Source organism: Convolutriloba macropyga, unplaced genomic scaffold, assembly GCF_964194025.1.
Source record: "Convolutriloba macropyga unplaced genomic scaffold, txConMacr16.3 SCAFFOLD_1869, whole genome shotgun sequence".
NCBI lineage: Eukaryota > Metazoa > Xenacoelomorpha > Acoela > Convolutidae > Convolutriloba > Convolutriloba macropyga.
Window position 1 is genome coordinate 1 of NW_027453591.1, and position 20,201 is coordinate 20,201.

At 31.1% G+C, this 20,201-nt stretch overlaps 1 protein-coding gene across 1 annotated transcript in view; it reads left to right on the forward strand.

The window, feature by feature from the left end:
• The first annotated feature begins 2,837 nt into the window (after nucleotides 1-2,837).
• The window catches only part of LOC142358397 (uncharacterized), a 28,411-nt gene continuing 11,047 nt past the window's right edge, over nucleotides 2,838-20,201 (forward strand). The window contains exons 1-3 of the mRNA XM_075409803.1: nucleotides 2,838-2,965; nucleotides 6,682-6,783; nucleotides 10,680-10,746. Coding sequence (XP_075265918.1) covers nucleotides 2,852-2,965; nucleotides 6,682-6,783; nucleotides 10,680-10,746 — 283 coding nt within the window. The 5' untranslated portion in view covers nucleotides 2,838-2,851. The remainder of the gene's footprint in view (nucleotides 2,966-6,681; nucleotides 6,784-10,679; nucleotides 10,747-20,201) is intronic.

Below are 20,201 nucleotides of genomic sequence, written 5' to 3' on the forward strand. Positions count from 1 at the left end.
TCTTCCTTTTTGGATTGTAAATATGCTAGGCAAATTTTTACAGACTTTATATACATTAATAATATATATATATATATATATATATATATATATATCTTGTTTTATTCCAGAGAATTTATCCATTGAATCGTACAGACTTTGAAATTTGTCCTAATTATATATATATATATATATATATATATATATATATATATATATATATATATATATATATATATATATATATATATATATATATATATATTTTCTTAGTTAACCAGCCAAACCATATCTCCTTGTAATTGAAGAGTTTCAAGTGATCAATCTAGTATTTAATGTTTATGTCTGCAAAACTATCCATAATAACACAATTTCTTGAGATATCCAGGCTTTTCGTTTTTAAGAAGTACAAACACGCGAGAAGTATCTCAAGGTAAGTTTTGTAATTGAACAAGCAGGCTAGGCAAAGTGTTGGTGCACAATGTTCCGATTCAGATTCTCTACAATTTTGATCTAATTGTCTACCAAATCAGGAGTATAAAGAAAAAATTTCAAATATCATTACGATGCAGAGGTATACCCCAAAATTTCCGCCTTGGTAAAAATTGGCTCAAAAATTAGTTACATAAAATGAACGAAATTAGGTGACATCCTTTGTATCTTACTTTTCGCAAAAGGGGTTCCGCCAATTTTGCGAATAAAAGAACATTCGGTGCGAAAATTAGGTAACAAATCTTGCAGAATGTTTCCGGTCAATTTAGGTATCTCTTATTCGCGCTCATTTTGAGCATGCAATAAGCACTTTAATAAAGATTTAATTGAAGCCTTCAATGCTTTAAAATGCTTTAAATACAAGCTACCACTTTGTATATCAATGTGGGATTGGCCAATTTTTAATAAGTAGTAAAAAATAGTAGTATTAAGTAGGAAAAAGTAGTATTAAAGTACTATAAGTAGTAATGAGGTAGTAAAAAAGTACTACCAGTAGTAATAAGTTAGGCTTAATTAAATAAGTATTAATTAAGTTAGGCTTAATTGCGGATTATATGCGCAATCGAGCTACATTGCGTGCGAAAAATCAATACATAAATGGAGCGGATGCGTGATACAACTCGCGCGAAAAATAGGTTATTAAATTTGTACTTGTATTCCGCGGCTAAAATTAGGACACTTTTGCGAACACGGGAGACGATATTCCCTTCCATTTTGCCGGTTTCTGCTAAAGTAGCTATTTTCCGCAATATTGTACCACTTTCAATGTATTAACATAGTAAAAACGAACACGAGATACACACATCGGGCATATCTGCCCATGACGATTTGGTTATACCTCTGCACTGTAATGTATTAATATATTGTTCGTAAACCAAATGTTGTATGTGTAAAAAAAATGAATGGAAATTTCATCTACTAAATGAACTAAATTCTGCCGCATTATAAAGCAGGTGAGATTAACCAATAATACCAGGATCCAAAAACAAACCTCTAAAATGGCTAAAAATCAAAATAAAAAAACTTCAGGAAGAATACTTTCGAAGCCAAAAAGGCTCGTCTTATTTTTACTGAGAAGGAATCAGCTACAGGTTGACAGAAATTAAACAAAAATTGGCAAAGTTCAAAAAAACTTCTGAGGTTTTCTTAAAACAAACAAAAAGAAAAATTTGGGAGGTTCCGATATAAACTGAATTATTTGTACATATTTAATTTTTATCGACTAGGGAAGTCAAAGAGTTTATAAGTGGGGTTGCAAAAATGAGAGCAAATGCTCGCACAACAAAAAATTTAACGCAAAAATTGATTAATTTTAACAAAAATTCGCAAAATACTATGTCAAATACAAAAAAGTATGAGTTTTTTTCTGAAAACTTAATATTGTTGTCCAATGGGCATCTTTTGGTCAAACATGAGATCAAAAACTTATTGGGCTGTGAACTGAAAATATTCTCCTGCTTAATTAACATGAAAAAACAAAATAAGCACAATGCATGTGAAAAAAGACCACTGACCAATACAAGGCGAAATTTATGTGATTATGAAACTGCATTATGATACCTGGCTGCGTTTAAATTAACATAAAATGTTTGATCAAAAATTCTGCAAAATTGATAATTGGTATTCAGAATTTTTTTGATATAAAATTAAAATAAGCATTTTAGATTTTTATCTAGTATATATATATATATATATATATATATATATATAACTATATCTATATCTATATATATATATATATATATATATATATATATATATATAATATATATATACATATATATATAATATATATATATATATATATATATATATAATTGCATCACATAAAAAAAAACTTCTAATATTATATGCATTTCTAAAATAAATCGGCCAGTACCCAGACCAGGGTTGGATTTTTCACAAATCTGGTACTGGATGTCCCTCTGCCTTCCTTTGCTATTTATAATAGTGTTTTCTAAATCTCATCGCTGGTTCATTCGGTCTTTTTTAAAGAATAGCACTTTAGGGACTAATTAGTCAAAATCTTTTTCCTTTTCTCGTCCAGAACCCAAACCTCTCTGGCTATTAAGGAATCAAATTTCTTCACACTAAATAAAGTTAAGGTAATTTTACCTTAACAGAGTTAAGGTAAACCGTTGGTAAGGTAAAGTTAAGGTAATGTTTACAATAAACTTTAGCTTAACTTGAGTTCAAGGAAAGGTGAGTTAAGGAAAGGCAAATCTACATAAGCAGTTAAGGTGAGTTAGGACGTTCTTTAAGGTAAAATTACCCTAACTTTATTTTGTGTTCAAAAACACGAACGGAAAAGGCCTGTTAATCAGTTTTTGTTTTTTATTGTCATGTGCTGCTAATTAGGGTTTTCTATTTTTAGACCAATATGCTACCCACAACTATGCTACCCCCTTTGGCAGACTGGTGGGGTCATCATGTCAATTCTGATATCGGAAACGAAGAGCTCGAATCGAATTTTCTATACGGTCGCCAAACTGTGGTAAGTTTCCTTAATTAATTACCATCGTTTGAAGGTGAAAACTGAAAAGAAAGATTACTACAATTACTTAACCTAAAATGTCTTTCTTTGATTTTTTTTAAAGGAGCGCTCTTTGAATTACTTTCATTACTTTGAAACTAATGACGAATGAGAAAAACGGCATTAGTATTGGTGCCTTTAAAATGTAGAATCTCTAAACAGATATGGTCTCTTCTATTGGATGAAAATTGTTCAATTTATAATTGTTTTGTACAGCTAATTTCGATATGATTTCTGCAATCAGAATTGACTTTGACATTTTCTTCCATTTTCTAAAGATACATTTTGTAAATATTGATCGCATAATTTATTGTCATTGTATTTATCACTTAATTCATTAGCAGTATATTTAGTTGCAGAGGTCTTTATTTTTGATTAACAACCCGGAGGTTGGTGGCAGAGCAAATCAGCGATGAATCAGTCTAGAGAATTTCTGTCCTTTGGGATGGCCATTACTCCCTTCATGTCACATTTTGCAATGACCAGTCTTGATTTTCGAGTAAATTTTACGGCATGAAAAACATTATATTCAGCTTAACTCCCGTCAACAAGGTTTGTTTTACATGCGATTCGAACTTTCGGTTTCTAACATTTAATTTTTGAAGCAAGTCGTAACCACTAAGCTAAATGGGCTTAGTGGTAATTGACGACAAACTAGCTTATGTTTAAATATTGTGAATACTACTAGGGTAATTACCAGTTACAAGCTAAAAAAAAGTGTGGCATTATTCTGCTATGACTTATTTTGGGGTGTGAGTAATTTTCAGACTATACAGGATAAGTTTAGCTTGGACAAACGCTAAGATCTCGATATACACTTAATGAAGAGAACTGCATACAGAGAAACTTAAAATATTCTGGAGATGCAATGTTTCAGAATGAAAGAATTTACCCTTGAAATGCGCCGGTTCAGAGATGAATTGCTCTCAGACTCAAGTCCGAGAAACTCATGGAAGGATCTTTATTTAAGACATTCATAAAAACTCAAAAAGACATTGTCCGCGAAAGAAAGTCTTTAAAGATAATTTGCGTTTATTACAAAAAAGAACGTTTTTGTAAATCTGTTTCACATGTTATTTTTGTTCGCTTCAACTATAACTTTCGGTGTCAGTGTGTCCACAGTTTATAGGAAATTTTCAGGTTCATAAAAGACAAACAATAACTGTAGTAATAAAATAATTACTCAACAAAGAAACACAATTCTGCCTTCGGAATCTCCTTCATTCCTTTTTTCGTGATAATTCTTCCGACCCCGCTTGTGGGAGGGGGAGGAATTATATATTCAAATGGGCTTTTAAACGTCAATTTTGGCCGATCGCAATATTCATCGTAGAGAAATGTGAGTGCTATCATTAAAAAGTTCGTCCAGCATAGAATTTGAAATGAAAAAATATTTTGGAATTCATTTTTTTTCGAGTAGTTATCTAGGCTTAAAATTACAAATGCACACGGGATATTTGGCATCATGTTGTTCATTTTTGGGCAATTTTTGTTCAAATCAAGATTTTTTACGCCTCAACATACATCCAAAATGACATTTACGCATTAAAATCCAGCAGTTTTTGTGTTCTTAATAGACGAAACGCAATAAAAAAGGCTAGTTATGGTCTCAGAAGGAATTTTACAATTAAAACAATCGAAATCTAATTGAGAGCTGTTTTTAAGAAGCCGTTTCATAATTTTCGTTCTCATTTAAATTCACTAGGAGCCTAGTCACTTTTCAAGTCAAGGTTAGGAACAAACCTCGTTAACTGTCAAATGATGCCCAATTAACAAATCATTCGTTTTGAAGGAATCGTTAAAATGTTTTCATATTATCCTAATACTAACAATTCCCATTGGCTGAGGGAAGACGTTCAACGGATCATAGAAAAATTTTCAGCGAAAAGCGTATGGTTTAAATGTCTTCGACGATTTCTTCTTGCACATTTTGTACTGAGTTTTTGTTTGATCCTGTATTTGTTGTTCTTTTCATATTCATAAGACTGATTGTTATGTCTTGTTGATGACTTATGAATGACAAACATCATTGCCTCCCCACTGAGGCAGAACTACGGGTTTTCTCAAAAAGTTCGTGGTCTTAGTATGTTTTTTTTTATATTTAAAGCTTTTATGTCATTTTGTTACAAAAAAAACAATTCCATTGCTGTTGAAATATTAATCCAAAATAAATAAGTTGTTACTGAAGAGTTCATTTTGTAATGGTTTCGACACTTTTCTCTCAATTTCTTTTGCTCTTTTGCCTCTTTCTTATTCTTTCATTTTTTCTGTAGTCGTTTTTTTTAATGCTGAGAGTCTTCATAAACTTCTAATTGAGGATTAAAATAACTTATTCGATGCAGTCAGGTTATAGCTAAAGGTCTTAAAGTTTCCAATAATTTTTTTTCAAATTTTGTGAAAACTTTTCACTTTTTGTTGTTCTTTTGAAAACTTGTAATTTATTCTCACCGTTGAGAGGTCCCATCCGCTTCACTGTAATTTAAAGTTAAAACCGTTTTTCGTTTTTATTTTGTTACTGTTGTTTTGTTTGATTAGTATAGGTTTTCATAAAAAGTTTGTGAGTGGTGCACATTTGTGTTTCTTTTTCTCTTCTTTTGGCATGCTTCACATAAAAACTATTTATTGATTTTCAAATGAGTCCCAGATGAACATATTCACGTTATTCATAAATATAAATAACAATTGAAATTACAAACTATATAATTCAGATAACAGGTAATGATTTTATTGATATAAACAATTTGTGTTTTCGCAATATAATTGTACTATTTTTCAGTTTTCCGCACTTTTAGTCTATTTCTATGGCTTTGTCAAACCAAAGGCAGGTCTTATTGGTTTCCTAATGACGGTTTAGTAAAATTATCTAGAATTTTTTCTCTAAAAGCTACTGTTTTTTAAGACGTTTGAAGTTATTTATTTTTAAAAAAGATTATTTATTTTTGAGTTTCGCATCAATATTTCTTCTCCTTGTTGACTTGTTAGCTAGTGTCATTAAAGGAAACTTTGTAATCAAGAAAAAGTAAATTTGTATAATTTTGTTATAATTTTGTTTGACTGTAATTTGATTAGAAGCTTTTAAATTGAGTTTTTGCCGTAAAAAATGTTTTGTGTTCTCGCTTGTTTTGTTGTTTGTTTTTTTTTCTTTTCGTAGTTTTAATAATGGCAGAACTTGTTAGCGCTCTAATAAGTCATGGCATTATGCAATGCACCTAATAGTTTGGGTTTAAAACGATTTCTTTGAACTCAATAATCTATTTTTGATTATCTCTTCGTTTGGTTGACAATTAAGTCAAAAATGCAGATCAGCTCGGGTCGGAACATCATGTGCAAACGCACATTAACGAGCCTCTCTGTTTATTTAATATGTACCAAAAATTATTTCGCCAATCTCTCGAACTCTGACAATTCTGACAATTTGATAGGCCATCGGTTCCGTTCTACAGTTTCTCAAATGTGTCTTATTGCATTAGACTTTGGACATTCCAGTTAATTTTTCTCTCCGTTTTCTTTCATCTAATTTTACTCATTTACTGTCAAATGTCACAGAAAGTTTTTTATTCGAGTTTTTATGCTGTTATTTGTTACATGAATTTTGTGTAGCGGAGCCCTTTGGAGGCATTATGGATAAGAGCTGAAAAAAACAAATCTTTAATCTTCCTTGGGTTAATTTCATTCAGGTTTCCACTGTTAACCCAACTCCACCACCTCTGAAGCGTGATGCAATCTCCAGGGGTCAGCAATTTGGTGCAAATGAAGAGAAAAGCACGAGTTCTGTAAAGGTATTTGTTAGAACGTTGAGAGAACAACCTAATGTAAATTGTGCATAAGATAAGCTTGGCATAGCTTCACAAGAAGCTGTACTTGTTAAATGTATACTTGGCTAGAGAAATGAAGCCTTGAGGAACAAGAAAGAACGTGAGAACGGGTAATAAGAGATGGCCAAGTTCGAGATCTTCAGACCAGTTGGTTTAAATGGGTAGCACATTAGGCTTGCAAGTAGGAGATGATGGTTCGAATCCAGTACCGGTCCATTTGCACAGTCGTTGCTCCTGCATAGACGCCCTAACAGTATTGATGGCTTCAAGATAGTTTATCGATAAAAGCAGTTATTCAGTTACTAGTCAATTCTTAACCCCCACCCCATCGCCTCTCGACCTATATGAGTTTTCCTAAGTACAACTGAAGCCGGACCAATGTGTTTAAAAGCTTCGAAGTTTAAGTTTAACCAGCAAAATTAAATAAATTGAGTGTCGATCTATGAATTTAACAGTTATTGAACAGATGCTACATATGAGCAAAATTATTCGAAACATGAGTTTTCAACTGTTTCAAATTTTTAAGGACTAAGAATTTGAGGTGGTCAATTTAACTGGGAAAAAATTAGTTTTTACCCCATCCGTAAATTACTCTGATGAACCAGGTGAAATTTTAATGATATGTTCTGTCTTCAATAACATCATAATTATGATGCTTGAACACTTTTCTATACAAAATATATAGGCCTTTTAGTGCTTAAGCACTGAGAAGCCTATATTTTCTTTGTATCAAAAAGTGTTCAGAAGTCTTTAGATATTGAAACAGCTAGTAGAGAACAATAGTTTTGTTGATTTTATTGCTTTGTTGGGATGTGAGTACTCTTCACCATCAGGGGTTTATGATAAAAGCTGAAGGTCTTGGTGTATTTTTTCCCAAAAGACGCAACAGAGTGAAAATATTTCCAATGCATATCTCAACTTACAGCAATTCATACGTGATTCACAGAATACCGCAGGTCACGAGTCGCGAATTGAGTGAAGAAGGTCTTTTCCTTACCCAGGTTGGCACACGGAAGCAAGTATGTCCAGATCAAAAATGAACGCACGAGGGGGAGGTCGGGCGTTCAAAATTACAACGAAAAACGCACGAAAGTCTGGTGAGCGCACGAAATTCTGGATATAGGATTTCTCCGTCCGGGACGGACTGGGCATACATGCTTCCGTCTGGCACCTCAAATTGCGAAGTAATTCTGCATTGCTATTGATTAGCTAGTTCATGCAAAAATCATAACATTATCTTCTGAAAGATGCGGGCACTCTGCAGGATTTAACCAAATACCTCAATATCTACAATTTTTCCTTCCCGGGTCGATATGTCAACGCGAAAATTTTCTTAAAAATGTAAGAATTGCGGTGAAGGCAGAGAATGGTTGTAAAAATTGCGGTTTTCAGCACTGAGTAGTGTGAAAGCGGAGAAACCTAATGTAAATTGTGCATAAGATAAGCTTGACATAGCTTCACAAGAAGCTGTACTTGTTAAATGTATACTTGGCTAGAGAAATGAAGCCTTGAGGAACAATAAAGAACGTGAGAACGGGTAATAAGAGATGGCCAAGTTCGAGATCTTAAGACCTGTTGGTTTAAATGGGTAGCACATTAGGCTTGCAAGTATAGACGATGGTAGGAATCCAGTACTGGTCCATTTGCACAGTCGTTGCTCCTGCATAGACGCCCTAACAGTATTGATGGCTTCAAGATAGTTTATCGATAAAATCAGTTATTCAGTTACTAGTCAAATCTTAACCCCCACCCCATCGCCTCTCGACTTATATGAGTTTTCCTAAGTACAACTGAATCCGGACCAATGTGTTTTGAAAAGCTTCGAAGTTTTAGTTTAAAGAGCAATTTTAAATAAATTGAGTGTCTTTCTATGAATTTAACAGTTATTGGACAGATGCTACATATGAGCAAAAATATTCGAAACATGAGTATTCAACTGTTTCAAATTTTTAAGGACTAAGAATTTGAGGTGGTCAATTTAACTGGGAAAAAATTAGTTTTTACCCCATCCGTAAATTACTCTGATGAACCAGGTGAAATTTTAATGATATGTTCTGTCTTCAATAACATCATAATTATGATGCTTGAACACTTTTCTATACAAAAAATATACGCCTTTTAGTGCTTAAGCACTGAGAAGCCTATATTTTCTTTGTAACAAAAAGTGTTCAGAAGTCTTTAGATATTGAAACAGCTAGTAGAGAACAATAGTTTTGTTGATTTTATTGCTTTGTTGGGATGTGAGTACTCTTCACTCTCAGGGGTTTATGACAAAAGCTGAAGGTCTTGGTTCATTTTTTCCCAAAAGACGCAACAGAGTGAAAATATTTCCAATGCATATCTCAACTTACAGCAATTCATACGTGGTTCACAGAATTCCGCAGGTCACGATTTTCGAATCGAGTGAAGAAGATCTTTTCCTAACCCAGATTGACACACGGAAGCAAGTATGTCCAGACCAAAAATGAACGCACGAGGGGGAGGTCGGGCGTTCAAAATTACAACGAAAAACGCACGAAAGTCTGGTGAGCGCACGAAATTCTGGACATAGGATTTTTCCGTCCGGGACGGACTGGGCATACATGCTTCCGTCTGACACCTCAAATTGGGAAGTAATTCTGCATTGCTATTGATTAGCTAGTTCATGCAAAAATCATAAGATTATCTTCTGAAAGATGCAGGCACTCTGCAGGATTTAACTAAATACCTCAATATCTACATTTTTTCTCCTTCCCGGGTCGATATGTCAACGCGAAAATTTTCTTAAAAATGTAAGAACTGCGGTGAAGGCAGAGAATGGTTGCAAAAAATGCGGTTTTCAGCACTGAGCACTTTGAAAGCGGAGAAATTACAACTTTTACCAAATATTAAAAAAATATAAGCAAAATTTGACCGCTACATTATACCGCAGAGGTATACCCAAATCGTCACGGGCAAAAATTCCCGATGCGTGTGTCTCGTGTTCGTTTTTCCAATTTAAATAAATTGAAAATGCAACAAAATTGCGGAAAATAGCTACTTTAGAATAAACAGGCAAAATGGAAGGGAAATTAGCAACCCGTGTTTGCAAAATTGTCCTAATCCTAGTCGCGAAATACAACTACAAACTTTATAACCTATTTATCGCACGGCTTGTATCACTCATCTGCTCCATTTTGTATCGCTTTTTTGAACGCAACGCAGCTCGATTTCGCAATATAGTCTGCAATTAAGCCTAATTTAATGCATGTTTTTGAGCATAAAAGTTATTATTTAAGCTTTATTGCTACTTTATTATTACTTATCAAAGAGTTCCTAGCCGGTTCATTGAATCTACACCAGTACATCAACATAAGACTTGTAACCTATTTTTCGATTTGAAAGTTCTTTTATTTCGCAAAATTGGCGGAACGGAAACCCTTTTCCGAAAAGTAAGATACAAAGGATGTCACCTAATTTCGTTCATTTTATGTATCGAATTTCCGAGCGAATTTTACTAAGCCGGAAGTTTTGGGCGTATACCTCTGCGGTGTAATGTATAAGTTGTTGGTCTTTCACCGCAAGTGTTTTCCATAAAGTGGAGTGAAATTGATTTAAATTGAAAAGAAAGCTTAAAAAATTAAAGTTCAAATCTTTAAGAGTTTGCCTTAAAAAACACCAAATTTTGCGTAAATTCACCGCTTTCACCACTTTCATCGACAAATAAATTGCAATGAAAAAAGTTTTCACCGCTATGAATAGCAATTTTTTCGACAAAAATTCGACCGGGGTGGACTGCTGCACCAGGGTTTGCTTAGAGCCTATTTTGAAAATGATCATCGTGAACTCAGGAAAACAGAGTTAAAGGTCTTCAGCGCCAGAAAGTTGAGGGTTTGTTTCAGAAAATCAGGCTACCCGGTAACGAGAACAACAACGGCAACAACTTGAAGCGAACTGCTGCAGCCAAAAGTAAGTTTTTTTGAAATTAGTTTCAGAGCAAGAAACATCGCTTCACGCTGCAAAACATACATTTTGTCAAGTAAGTTGACACAACGCTTACACTGTTCTGTACGATATTGTTGATACCAACCGGAATTTAATTGGTGATTAATTGCCAGCAATTGCATTGCAACGCTAATGGTTATTTAGTACGATAAGTTATTGCTTAACCATTACTTTCTCTTAAAAAATTTTGAGGGGATCAGAAGTTAGTGAAATTGAAGTTCAGGAAACTGAGCTTAAGGCAAATGCAAGGACAAGTATTAGCTCTACCATTAACTGAAACATGATTCTTCTGCTGAAGATGAAACATATTAGTCTTAAACGTATATTACTCAGAAAAATGTTATAAATGCAAAAGAACTGCAAACTTTCTTATCGAAATGACCAAGAACAGCTAGAAGCAATTTCTTATAAAAAGTGCGTGAGTATTCAGCTATCATCCAATAAAATTTGATCTCGCATTCATTTTGATCGATATTTCGTTTATGACGCCCGTAATTGTTCTCTCTTCGAACAGGTAACTGCAATTTTGTTTGATTACTGAAATTCCAAGTTCCTAAAGAAAACTGAAGATATTTTTTAGCTCATTATAAAAATCTCAACAATAACTCTTATTTTTAATTTTTAGAAACGATTTATAAATGATATAACTTCTTCAGATGATCGTCTTCACTGGTCTCACGTTGAATTGTGGCTCAGGAAAAATTAAATCAAAAACTATCTCTCAATAATCAAATTGGAGGAAATGAAGCTAAAATTTCAGAGACGAAAAATGAAGATTGAGGTGATAACTGTTCTTAGCTGTCATTTTCGTAGAAGTCTGATTTTCTTGGCAAACTTGATTTTTTATTTTCAAACTATTCAAATCAATGAAAATTCAGTTATCTGAAAATGTATACAATCTAGAAAACGTGATTGATATTTAGAACGCAGAGAAACCGAAAAAAAACGATTTTGGTGAAATTAGACAGGTTTTTTTGTTTCCAATTCACCCTTTCCTCTTTTGTTCTGTTTGAGTATGTTGACAGAAAAACTCGATTATAATTACAACTAAAATCGAGCCAAAAAATATATCTTAGTGATAGTCTAGGTGCAAGTCCCGGCTTTCATCCGAATTTTTTAGAGAAGTAGTGGGAAAAAGGTGCTATTCCGCCACTTCCTAATCGGAAGATGACTAAATACCACCTTTTTCCCACTACTCTATATATCTACTACTTGCTTATACCCCCATTTTATTCAATACTGTATATTCACTCTAAGTCTAACAATAAATTAAGAAATGGCTTAATTCTAGAAAATAATAATAATCTCGTTTGCAAATTCGCCGATACATATTCACTCAAATTCTAAGTAACTTATAACTCAACCAGTAGCTTGTAACAACCAGAAGCATAGTAAAAACCAGTAGCTTGTAACAACCAGCAGCTCGTAGAAAAAATAAAGCATTGAAACAACCACTAGCTTGTAACTCCAGTAACTAATCTTCATTCTGATTGGCTAGTCAGTAACGTGTAACAGGTTACTTCACAAAGAATGTTCTAGAATAATTCTCCATGTGGGGACCTTTATTCTCCACGGCATATTGTGGCTATTCATCATGGCTTTCGCTTGGCTACACAAAATATAACTCATTTAAACAATAACTTTTATTAAACAAGCATAATTAAGGCATACGAACTAAATAGCAAAACTTGGACACAAATATATACGGATTTTAAGCTATATTTCGCGAACTAAAAAAGGTATCAAATTCAAACTTTGTGAATGGATAACTATTAGTTGGATACACACTCTGTATGAGAATGAGGTCTGTACGCCAAGGAGGTGGAGTGGGGCTACCTTTTTAATTCTATGACCAATCCTAATATGTGGGGGAAATTTTAAAAAATAAATAGCTCCAAAACTGTTGGTTCAAAATTGAGCAATGACTACCACAAGTTTATATTATAAAACATGCAAGAGGAAGGAACTAAATCGGACGGACACTTTTTGAGATAATGAGATTTAAATTTCAGATTGCAACAAAATTTATTAATGAATGTTATCTTCTCTTCCAAGTAAATCTTCAAATATAAGTTCTACGATTCCAATGTTATGGTCATTGACATAAATGCTGGAATGGTAAACTCGAATATCCCCCTTTGAATATTCACCAGATTCGTGGTGAAAAACTAAAGATATTTTAAGAATTTCTCACAAATTTCTTTCAGTTAATTTTTTGTGCATAATTTGTAACATATTTGAGTTATAGTCAAACTAATTCACATTTGAGCTATAGTCTGACTTTTTGTACTATTAGTGGTTGCTAAATATGAAAGAAAGCTAATTTAACAAATTTTTTTCATTTTAAAAATTAATTTTTTTCCAAAAACAAAAAATTTATAAAATTTCAATTAAGAGCGAATCACTCTTTAAGAGCGAAATCGCCCCAATCAAGGTGATCTCCCAGTGGAAAAAATGCTCTTTTTTGCTCTTAAAGAGTGATTCCCTCTTTTTTGATATTTTTTTACTTTCTCATACTTTTGTTTCAAATTATATATACTCTATTTATATTTTCTTTTACTTTTTCTATATTTAACCCATTATTAATACGAAATGATACAAAATTATAATATTTACACAAACAGCTTTCCTGAGTTTGGCTAATAACTAAAGGACTTACAGTCTTGCTTTGCCAACTATGATTAATTGTTTTCTCACTCAAATGAGGGAACCTGCTTAGCGGATTTCTACTAAATCCTTTAGGTATATCTACATCTGGATGTTGTTTCTTTACATGAGCCCATATCCCATCATATATCACAACAGAAGCACAATATGGACAATTAACGTTAGCTGTATTACAACTTCTACATGTATACTTACTTTCATCAGTTAGTGGTCTTAAACAATTACATTTATTACAACTTCTAATTAAGACTTCTGGGCTAATGTTAGGGTTATGGTTAGGATTAACGTTAGGGTTAAGGTTAGTGTTAATGTTAGGGTTAAGTTTAGGGTTAAGGTTAGGGTTAAGGTTAGGATCTGAGGTAGAGTTAGAGTCATAGATAGAACCAGAACTAGAACCAGAACTAGATTCATTTTTTAAATAAAAACCCCATGGAGAAAAATTATTAGCACAAATACCACTTAGTATTATATTACCACACAAACATTTATCAGTTTTATCTTTATGACATGATTCATAATGATATTTTCAACAAGCAATGTTTCCATATTTATAGTTACACTCTAAACATTTTAAAAGCATTTATACTAGGGTAAACTATAATACTTACCTAATCATTTCTCTGATAATATTTAGTCATGATTTCAATTAAATCTTTAGTATTATCTCTACATGTGATACACTCTGCTAAATATTTTTTTCCTAACGTAATGAGTGTATTAATTTTACATCTCTTATCTAAAATCAATTCAAGGTCTAATGCTTTTTTATCTCTAAAAAAATTTATAATCTCTTCTCTAAATTCTTCAATATTTCCACATAGTCTCCTTAAAAACTGTCCTCCCTTTCTATTCAAAATTCCCATCTCTTCATTTATGTATTCTTCTTGTAGTTTTTCTAAGGGTGTAACAAGTTTACGTGCCCCATTAACTAAACTATTTTTTAGATAGGACTTTGTCCATGTTTCCCTATCAGTATAATCACTTTGCAAATAAGTATAATCATTTCCCATATCAGGGTACCTGCTTGGCAGATCTTCTCCATATCCAACGTTAACCAAAGTGTTTGCTCTATTCAACATATTGCTTGCACTCATTGCCACGGCTCCATCAGTTTTTATTATTGAAATATAACTAGTTATAACAGGATAAATATAACTAGTTATAACTAAACCCCAACCTATAATTCCACCAATATTTGATAATTGTTTTAAACCTTTTGCTTTAACCATCTCTTTTGTTAAAAAATCATTCTGAATTTTAATATTATTCAAAGTAAGAAGTTTATTAAAAATAAAACTGATAATTATCATGATTAATGATATTTCTATCTGTTGCATTAATCATGAGTGGTTTTATATATGCTATAAATTTCTTTATATCTTCTCTTTCTAATTCATCTTTTAAACTAGTAGCTTTGAATTCAAGGAAACCAACTCTTGAATCATATATCATTGTTCTATTACTATTAATAATAATAAAAGTATTTTCCTTCATATTATTTTTAATTATACCATAACGAAGTTCTTCTGACATTCCATCTGTACGATTATAATGGTTACGATTTAACTCACTAATTATTTTACTAAAGTCATGTTCACATTTATATATCTCACTTAAGTTTTTAAATAGATCAGGTCCATTGTAAGTTGTTGAATAAATAGTATCACAACTCATTTTTGCCGTATTATTTATTTGAGCTGGTTTATGACACTTTACAATCGTTTGAATTTTATAATGTCTACCTTCAGTAAAATAATAAGCTATATCCTTATTTAACCTATCACCCATATCATCCAGTACTAATACACAATTTTGAAATTTATGCATATTATTTTTTGTGATCATATTTATATCACATTTATTAAACCCAGTAAAAAACTTATTTGACTCAGGATCTATCCAGTCTCTGTCATCTTTACACACTATAACTATATTTTTAGCTTGGTCTTGGTTTTCGTTTTGGTTTTGGTTTTGGTCTTGTTCCCGGTTTTGGTTTTGGTCTTGGCTTCGGTTTTGGTCTTGGTTTTGGTTTTGGTCTTGGTTTTGGACCGAATATAATTTTAAGTATTGTCTAAGAAAATATGTTTTCCCTGTACCAGTTCCTCCATAAACAATAGTTTGTAAGGTTGACTTTTCATATTCAAATCTAACTAGACTCCTATTCATAAATCCACCAAAGCTTTCTTCTAGTCTTGTGTATTTACTCGGTGTTGAATCATATATTATAAAACAAAATATAATTATTAAAAAAAAACTACATTACCCGTCTCCATTTTTATATATAAAATGTAGACTCGACTTAGACTTAGACTTAGACTTATTAAATTTATTATATAAAAATGCTTATCCTAACTTCTGAAGAATTCAATAATAAATTTAATATTGATAATAGTGCTATGAGCGATATCAGAATAAAAGATATAGGTAATGATATAAGTCTAACAACAATTGAATTTGTAATGAGAGATCAGACTCCAGATTGTATCGGGGAACCTAACTTCAACATTATTGTAAATTTACATCCAACTGAAGGTACAAATTGGGTTTTAGTTATAAGAAGAGAAGGTGGTCCTGTGTATTACTTTGATAGTTTTGGTGTAGAAACCCCACCATTATTTTTAGAAGAATATGTCGATCTAGGCTTTAATGAGAGAATACAAAAATATGATGAATCTCATTGTGGGGCTTTTTGTTTATATATGATCTATCTTATTGGATTTAGAGGATTTGGAATAAAAGTGCTTTAAATATTCTAGTTAATCAAGTTAAATGTCCTGAAATATATAATGAGTATTTGTGTTTAGGTTGTAATGTTAATTATAAATATAATGTTAATGATAATAATAATGATAATGGTAATGATAATGATAATGACAATAATAATAATAATAATAATAATAATAATAATAATAATAATAATAATAATAATAATAATAATAATAATAATAATAATAATACTAATAATAATAACAATAATAATAATAATAATGATAATAATAATAATAATAATAATAATAATAATAATGATAATGATAATGCTAATGATAATGTTAATGATAATGATAATGATAATGTTAATGATAATGTTAATGATAATGTTAATGATAATGATAATGTTAACGATAATATTAATGATAATGATAATGATAATAATAATGATAATGATAATGCTACTGATAATGTTAATGATATTGATAATGATAATGTTAATGATAATGTTAGTGATAATGTTAATGATAATGCTAATGATAATGATAATGTTAATGATAGTGTTAATGATAATGATAATGTTAATGATAATGTTAATGATCTACGAAGTAGCTTTGCTAATAATGATAATATTAATGATAATGATAATGATCTACGAAGTAGCTTTGCTAATAATGATAATGTTAATGATAATGATAATTTTATATATCTATTGGATGAAAAACATGGTGAAACATTGGTGAAACCGGTTCTCGGATACTACTGGTGATCAATACAATGGATTAGAAAGTTATAATCTACAAAGCAGCTTTGCTAATCCGCGAAGTCGCAACTCTGCTGATGACAAAGCAATTATAGAATTTATTAAAGATATTAAAGATTTACCATCCCCCGATAAACTATCCAAAGACCTAGAGAAACTAATGATATTCGATGATGTTAGACCCAAAGAACCAGTTATTAATGAATACTTTTGTAGAGTCAGACATAATAATTGCAATGTGATATATCTTAATCAAAATCTGTTCTCTCTGGATAGGCAGAGTGTTAGAGAGAACTGTAATCTATTTATTTTATTTGAACAGAGAGGTAAAGTCCTAGCATCGATATATCAAGATTTCTTTAATAGTGTTGAACTTAGTTGTAATGATTTCGCTAATATATGTAATAAGGTATGGAAAGAGCCTTATAATTATATTGTAATTGATATAACTAAAAATAAAAACATTAATGGTAAACTAAGAATTAATTGGGATTGGAGAGTATTGTAGTTAAACTATTTCTATGTCGATGGCTATTATTATAGATACAGATTGAACTATCAGTAAAACTGTTTCGCAGATAAACATATCATTAACTATCAAGGAACCTTCTTCGCAGATAAATATATTCTAAATCAAATGGGGGCTTCGCCCAGCTAGTTACACTAGATGTAAAGTAAAACTCAAAACATCGCCCTTAAAGTCTATAGGTCTTCCATGATCTTCTTTAATATGAAAATCAATAATAAATTTAATATTGATAGTAGTGCTATGAGCGATATCAGAATAAAAGATATAGGTAAAGATATAAGTCTAACACCAATTGAATTTGTAATGAGAGATCAGACTCCAGATTGTATCGGGGAACCTAACTTCAACATTATTGTAAATTTACATCCAACTGAAGGTACAAATTGGGTTTTAGTTATAAGAAGAGAAGGTGGTCCTGTGTATTACTTTGATAATTTTGGTGTAGAAACCCCACCATTATTTTTAGAAGAATATGTCGATCTAGGCTTTAATGAGAGAATACAAAAATGTGATGAATCTCATTGTGGGGCATTTTGTTTATATATGATCTATTTTATTGGATTTAGAGGATTTGGAAATAAAAGTGCTTTAAATATTCTAGTTAATCAAGTTAAATGTCCTGAAATATATAATGAGTGTTTGTGTTTAGGTTGTAATGTTAATGATAAATATAATGTTAATGATAATAATAATGATAATGGTAATGATAATGATAATGACAATGATAATAATAATAATATAAATGATAATGATAATGCTAATGATAATGTCAATGATAATGATAATGATAATATTAATTATAATGTTAATGATAATGTTAATGATAATGATAAAGATAATGATAATGATAATGATAATGATAATGATAATGATAATGATAATGATAATGATAATGATAATGATAATGATAATGCTAATGATTATGTTAATGATAAGGATAATGATAAAGTTAATGATAATGTTAATGATAATGTTAATGATAATGTTAATGATAATGTTAATGATAATGATAATGTTAATGATAATGTTAATGATAATGTTAATGATCTACGAAGTAGCTTTGCTAATAATGATAATATTAATGATAATGATAATGATCTACGAAGTAGCTTTGCTAATAATGATAATGTTAATGATAATGATAATTTTATAAATCTATTGGATGAAAAACATGGTGAAACATTGGTGGAACCGGTTCTCGGATACTACTGGTGATCAATACAATGGATTAGAATTATAATCTACAAAACAGCTTTGCTAATCGGCAAAGTCGCAACTCTGCTGATGACAAAGCAATTATAGAATTTATTAAAGATATAAAGGATTTACCATCCCCCAATAAACTACCCAAAGACCTAGAGAAACTAATGATATTCGATGATGTTAGACCCAAAGAACCAGTTATTAATGAATACTTTTGTAGAGTCAGACATAATAATTACAATATGATGTATCTTAATCAAAATCTGTTCTCTCTGGATAGGCCGAGTGTTAGAGAGAACTGTAATCTATTTATTTTATTTGAACATAGAGGTAAAGTCCTAGCATCGATATATCAAGATTTCTTTAATAGTGTTGAACTTAGTTGTAATGATTTCGCTAATATATGTAATAAGGTATGGAAAGAGCCTTATAATTATATTGTAATTGATATAACTAAAAATACAAATATTAATGGTAAACTAAGAATTAATTGGGATCGGAGAGTATTGTAGTTAAATTATTTCTATGCCGATGGCTATTATTATAGATAGAGATTGAACTATCAGTAAAACTGTTTCGCATATAGACATATCATTAACTATCAAGGAACCTTCTTCGCAGATAGATATTCTAAATCAAATGGGGGCTTCGCCCAGGTAGTTACACCAGATGTAAAGTAAAACTCAATACATCGCCTTTAAAGTCTATAGGTCTTCTGTGATCATCTTTAATATGAAATTCTATATATTCTATTCTATCTTCAATTACATTTTGATATAAGATATTAGTTGGTATTATATTTATCAAGTAACCTGGTGATTCTGTTAGAGTAAAAGTATATAGTATGTCTGTGTTATTCCCATTATTTTAACACCAGATATCACATTACAGTGAATGTTAATAGTACTAAAACCCATAATATCAACAATTTTCTATATAAACAACCTTGTTTATATACTATTTTTCTAAAGCCCAGTAATGGGGCCATTGAATTGTCTATGTCAAAGTTAATTGCACCTTGATTTACTTCTATTAAACTTTTCATTGTATTCTTATCAGATTCTAATATAACATTACCATTAATTTCTTCTTTTATTCATTCCGCTATTTCGAGTAATTCATATGCTCCTGGTATTATAGCTAAAATACGGGTATCTGATCATGTTTCACCTTGGGTATCATATATGAATTGATTGTTCCTTCTATTCACATTAAACACCGAATTATATACCGATAATCCAATTAAACCTAATTTTGATGAGCTAAGTATAGGTTCACTAAAGTTAAACTTTTCTGTTGGCTTTAATTTTAGTTAGAGTTTGTTCTTCTTTAATTTTCGTTAGAGCTTCATTTATCTTTCGTAGTTCATATAGAATTAAGTTCTCTGTAATTTTTTTATATTCAAATATTAGATTATGTCATAATTGTGGTTAAACATGGACGAAGCCCCATAGTTATAATTATAGCTTTGGTTATAGTCATAGTTATAGTTATAGTCTTAGTTATAGTTATAGTTATAATTAAAAGTAAAATTTTTATCTAATGAAA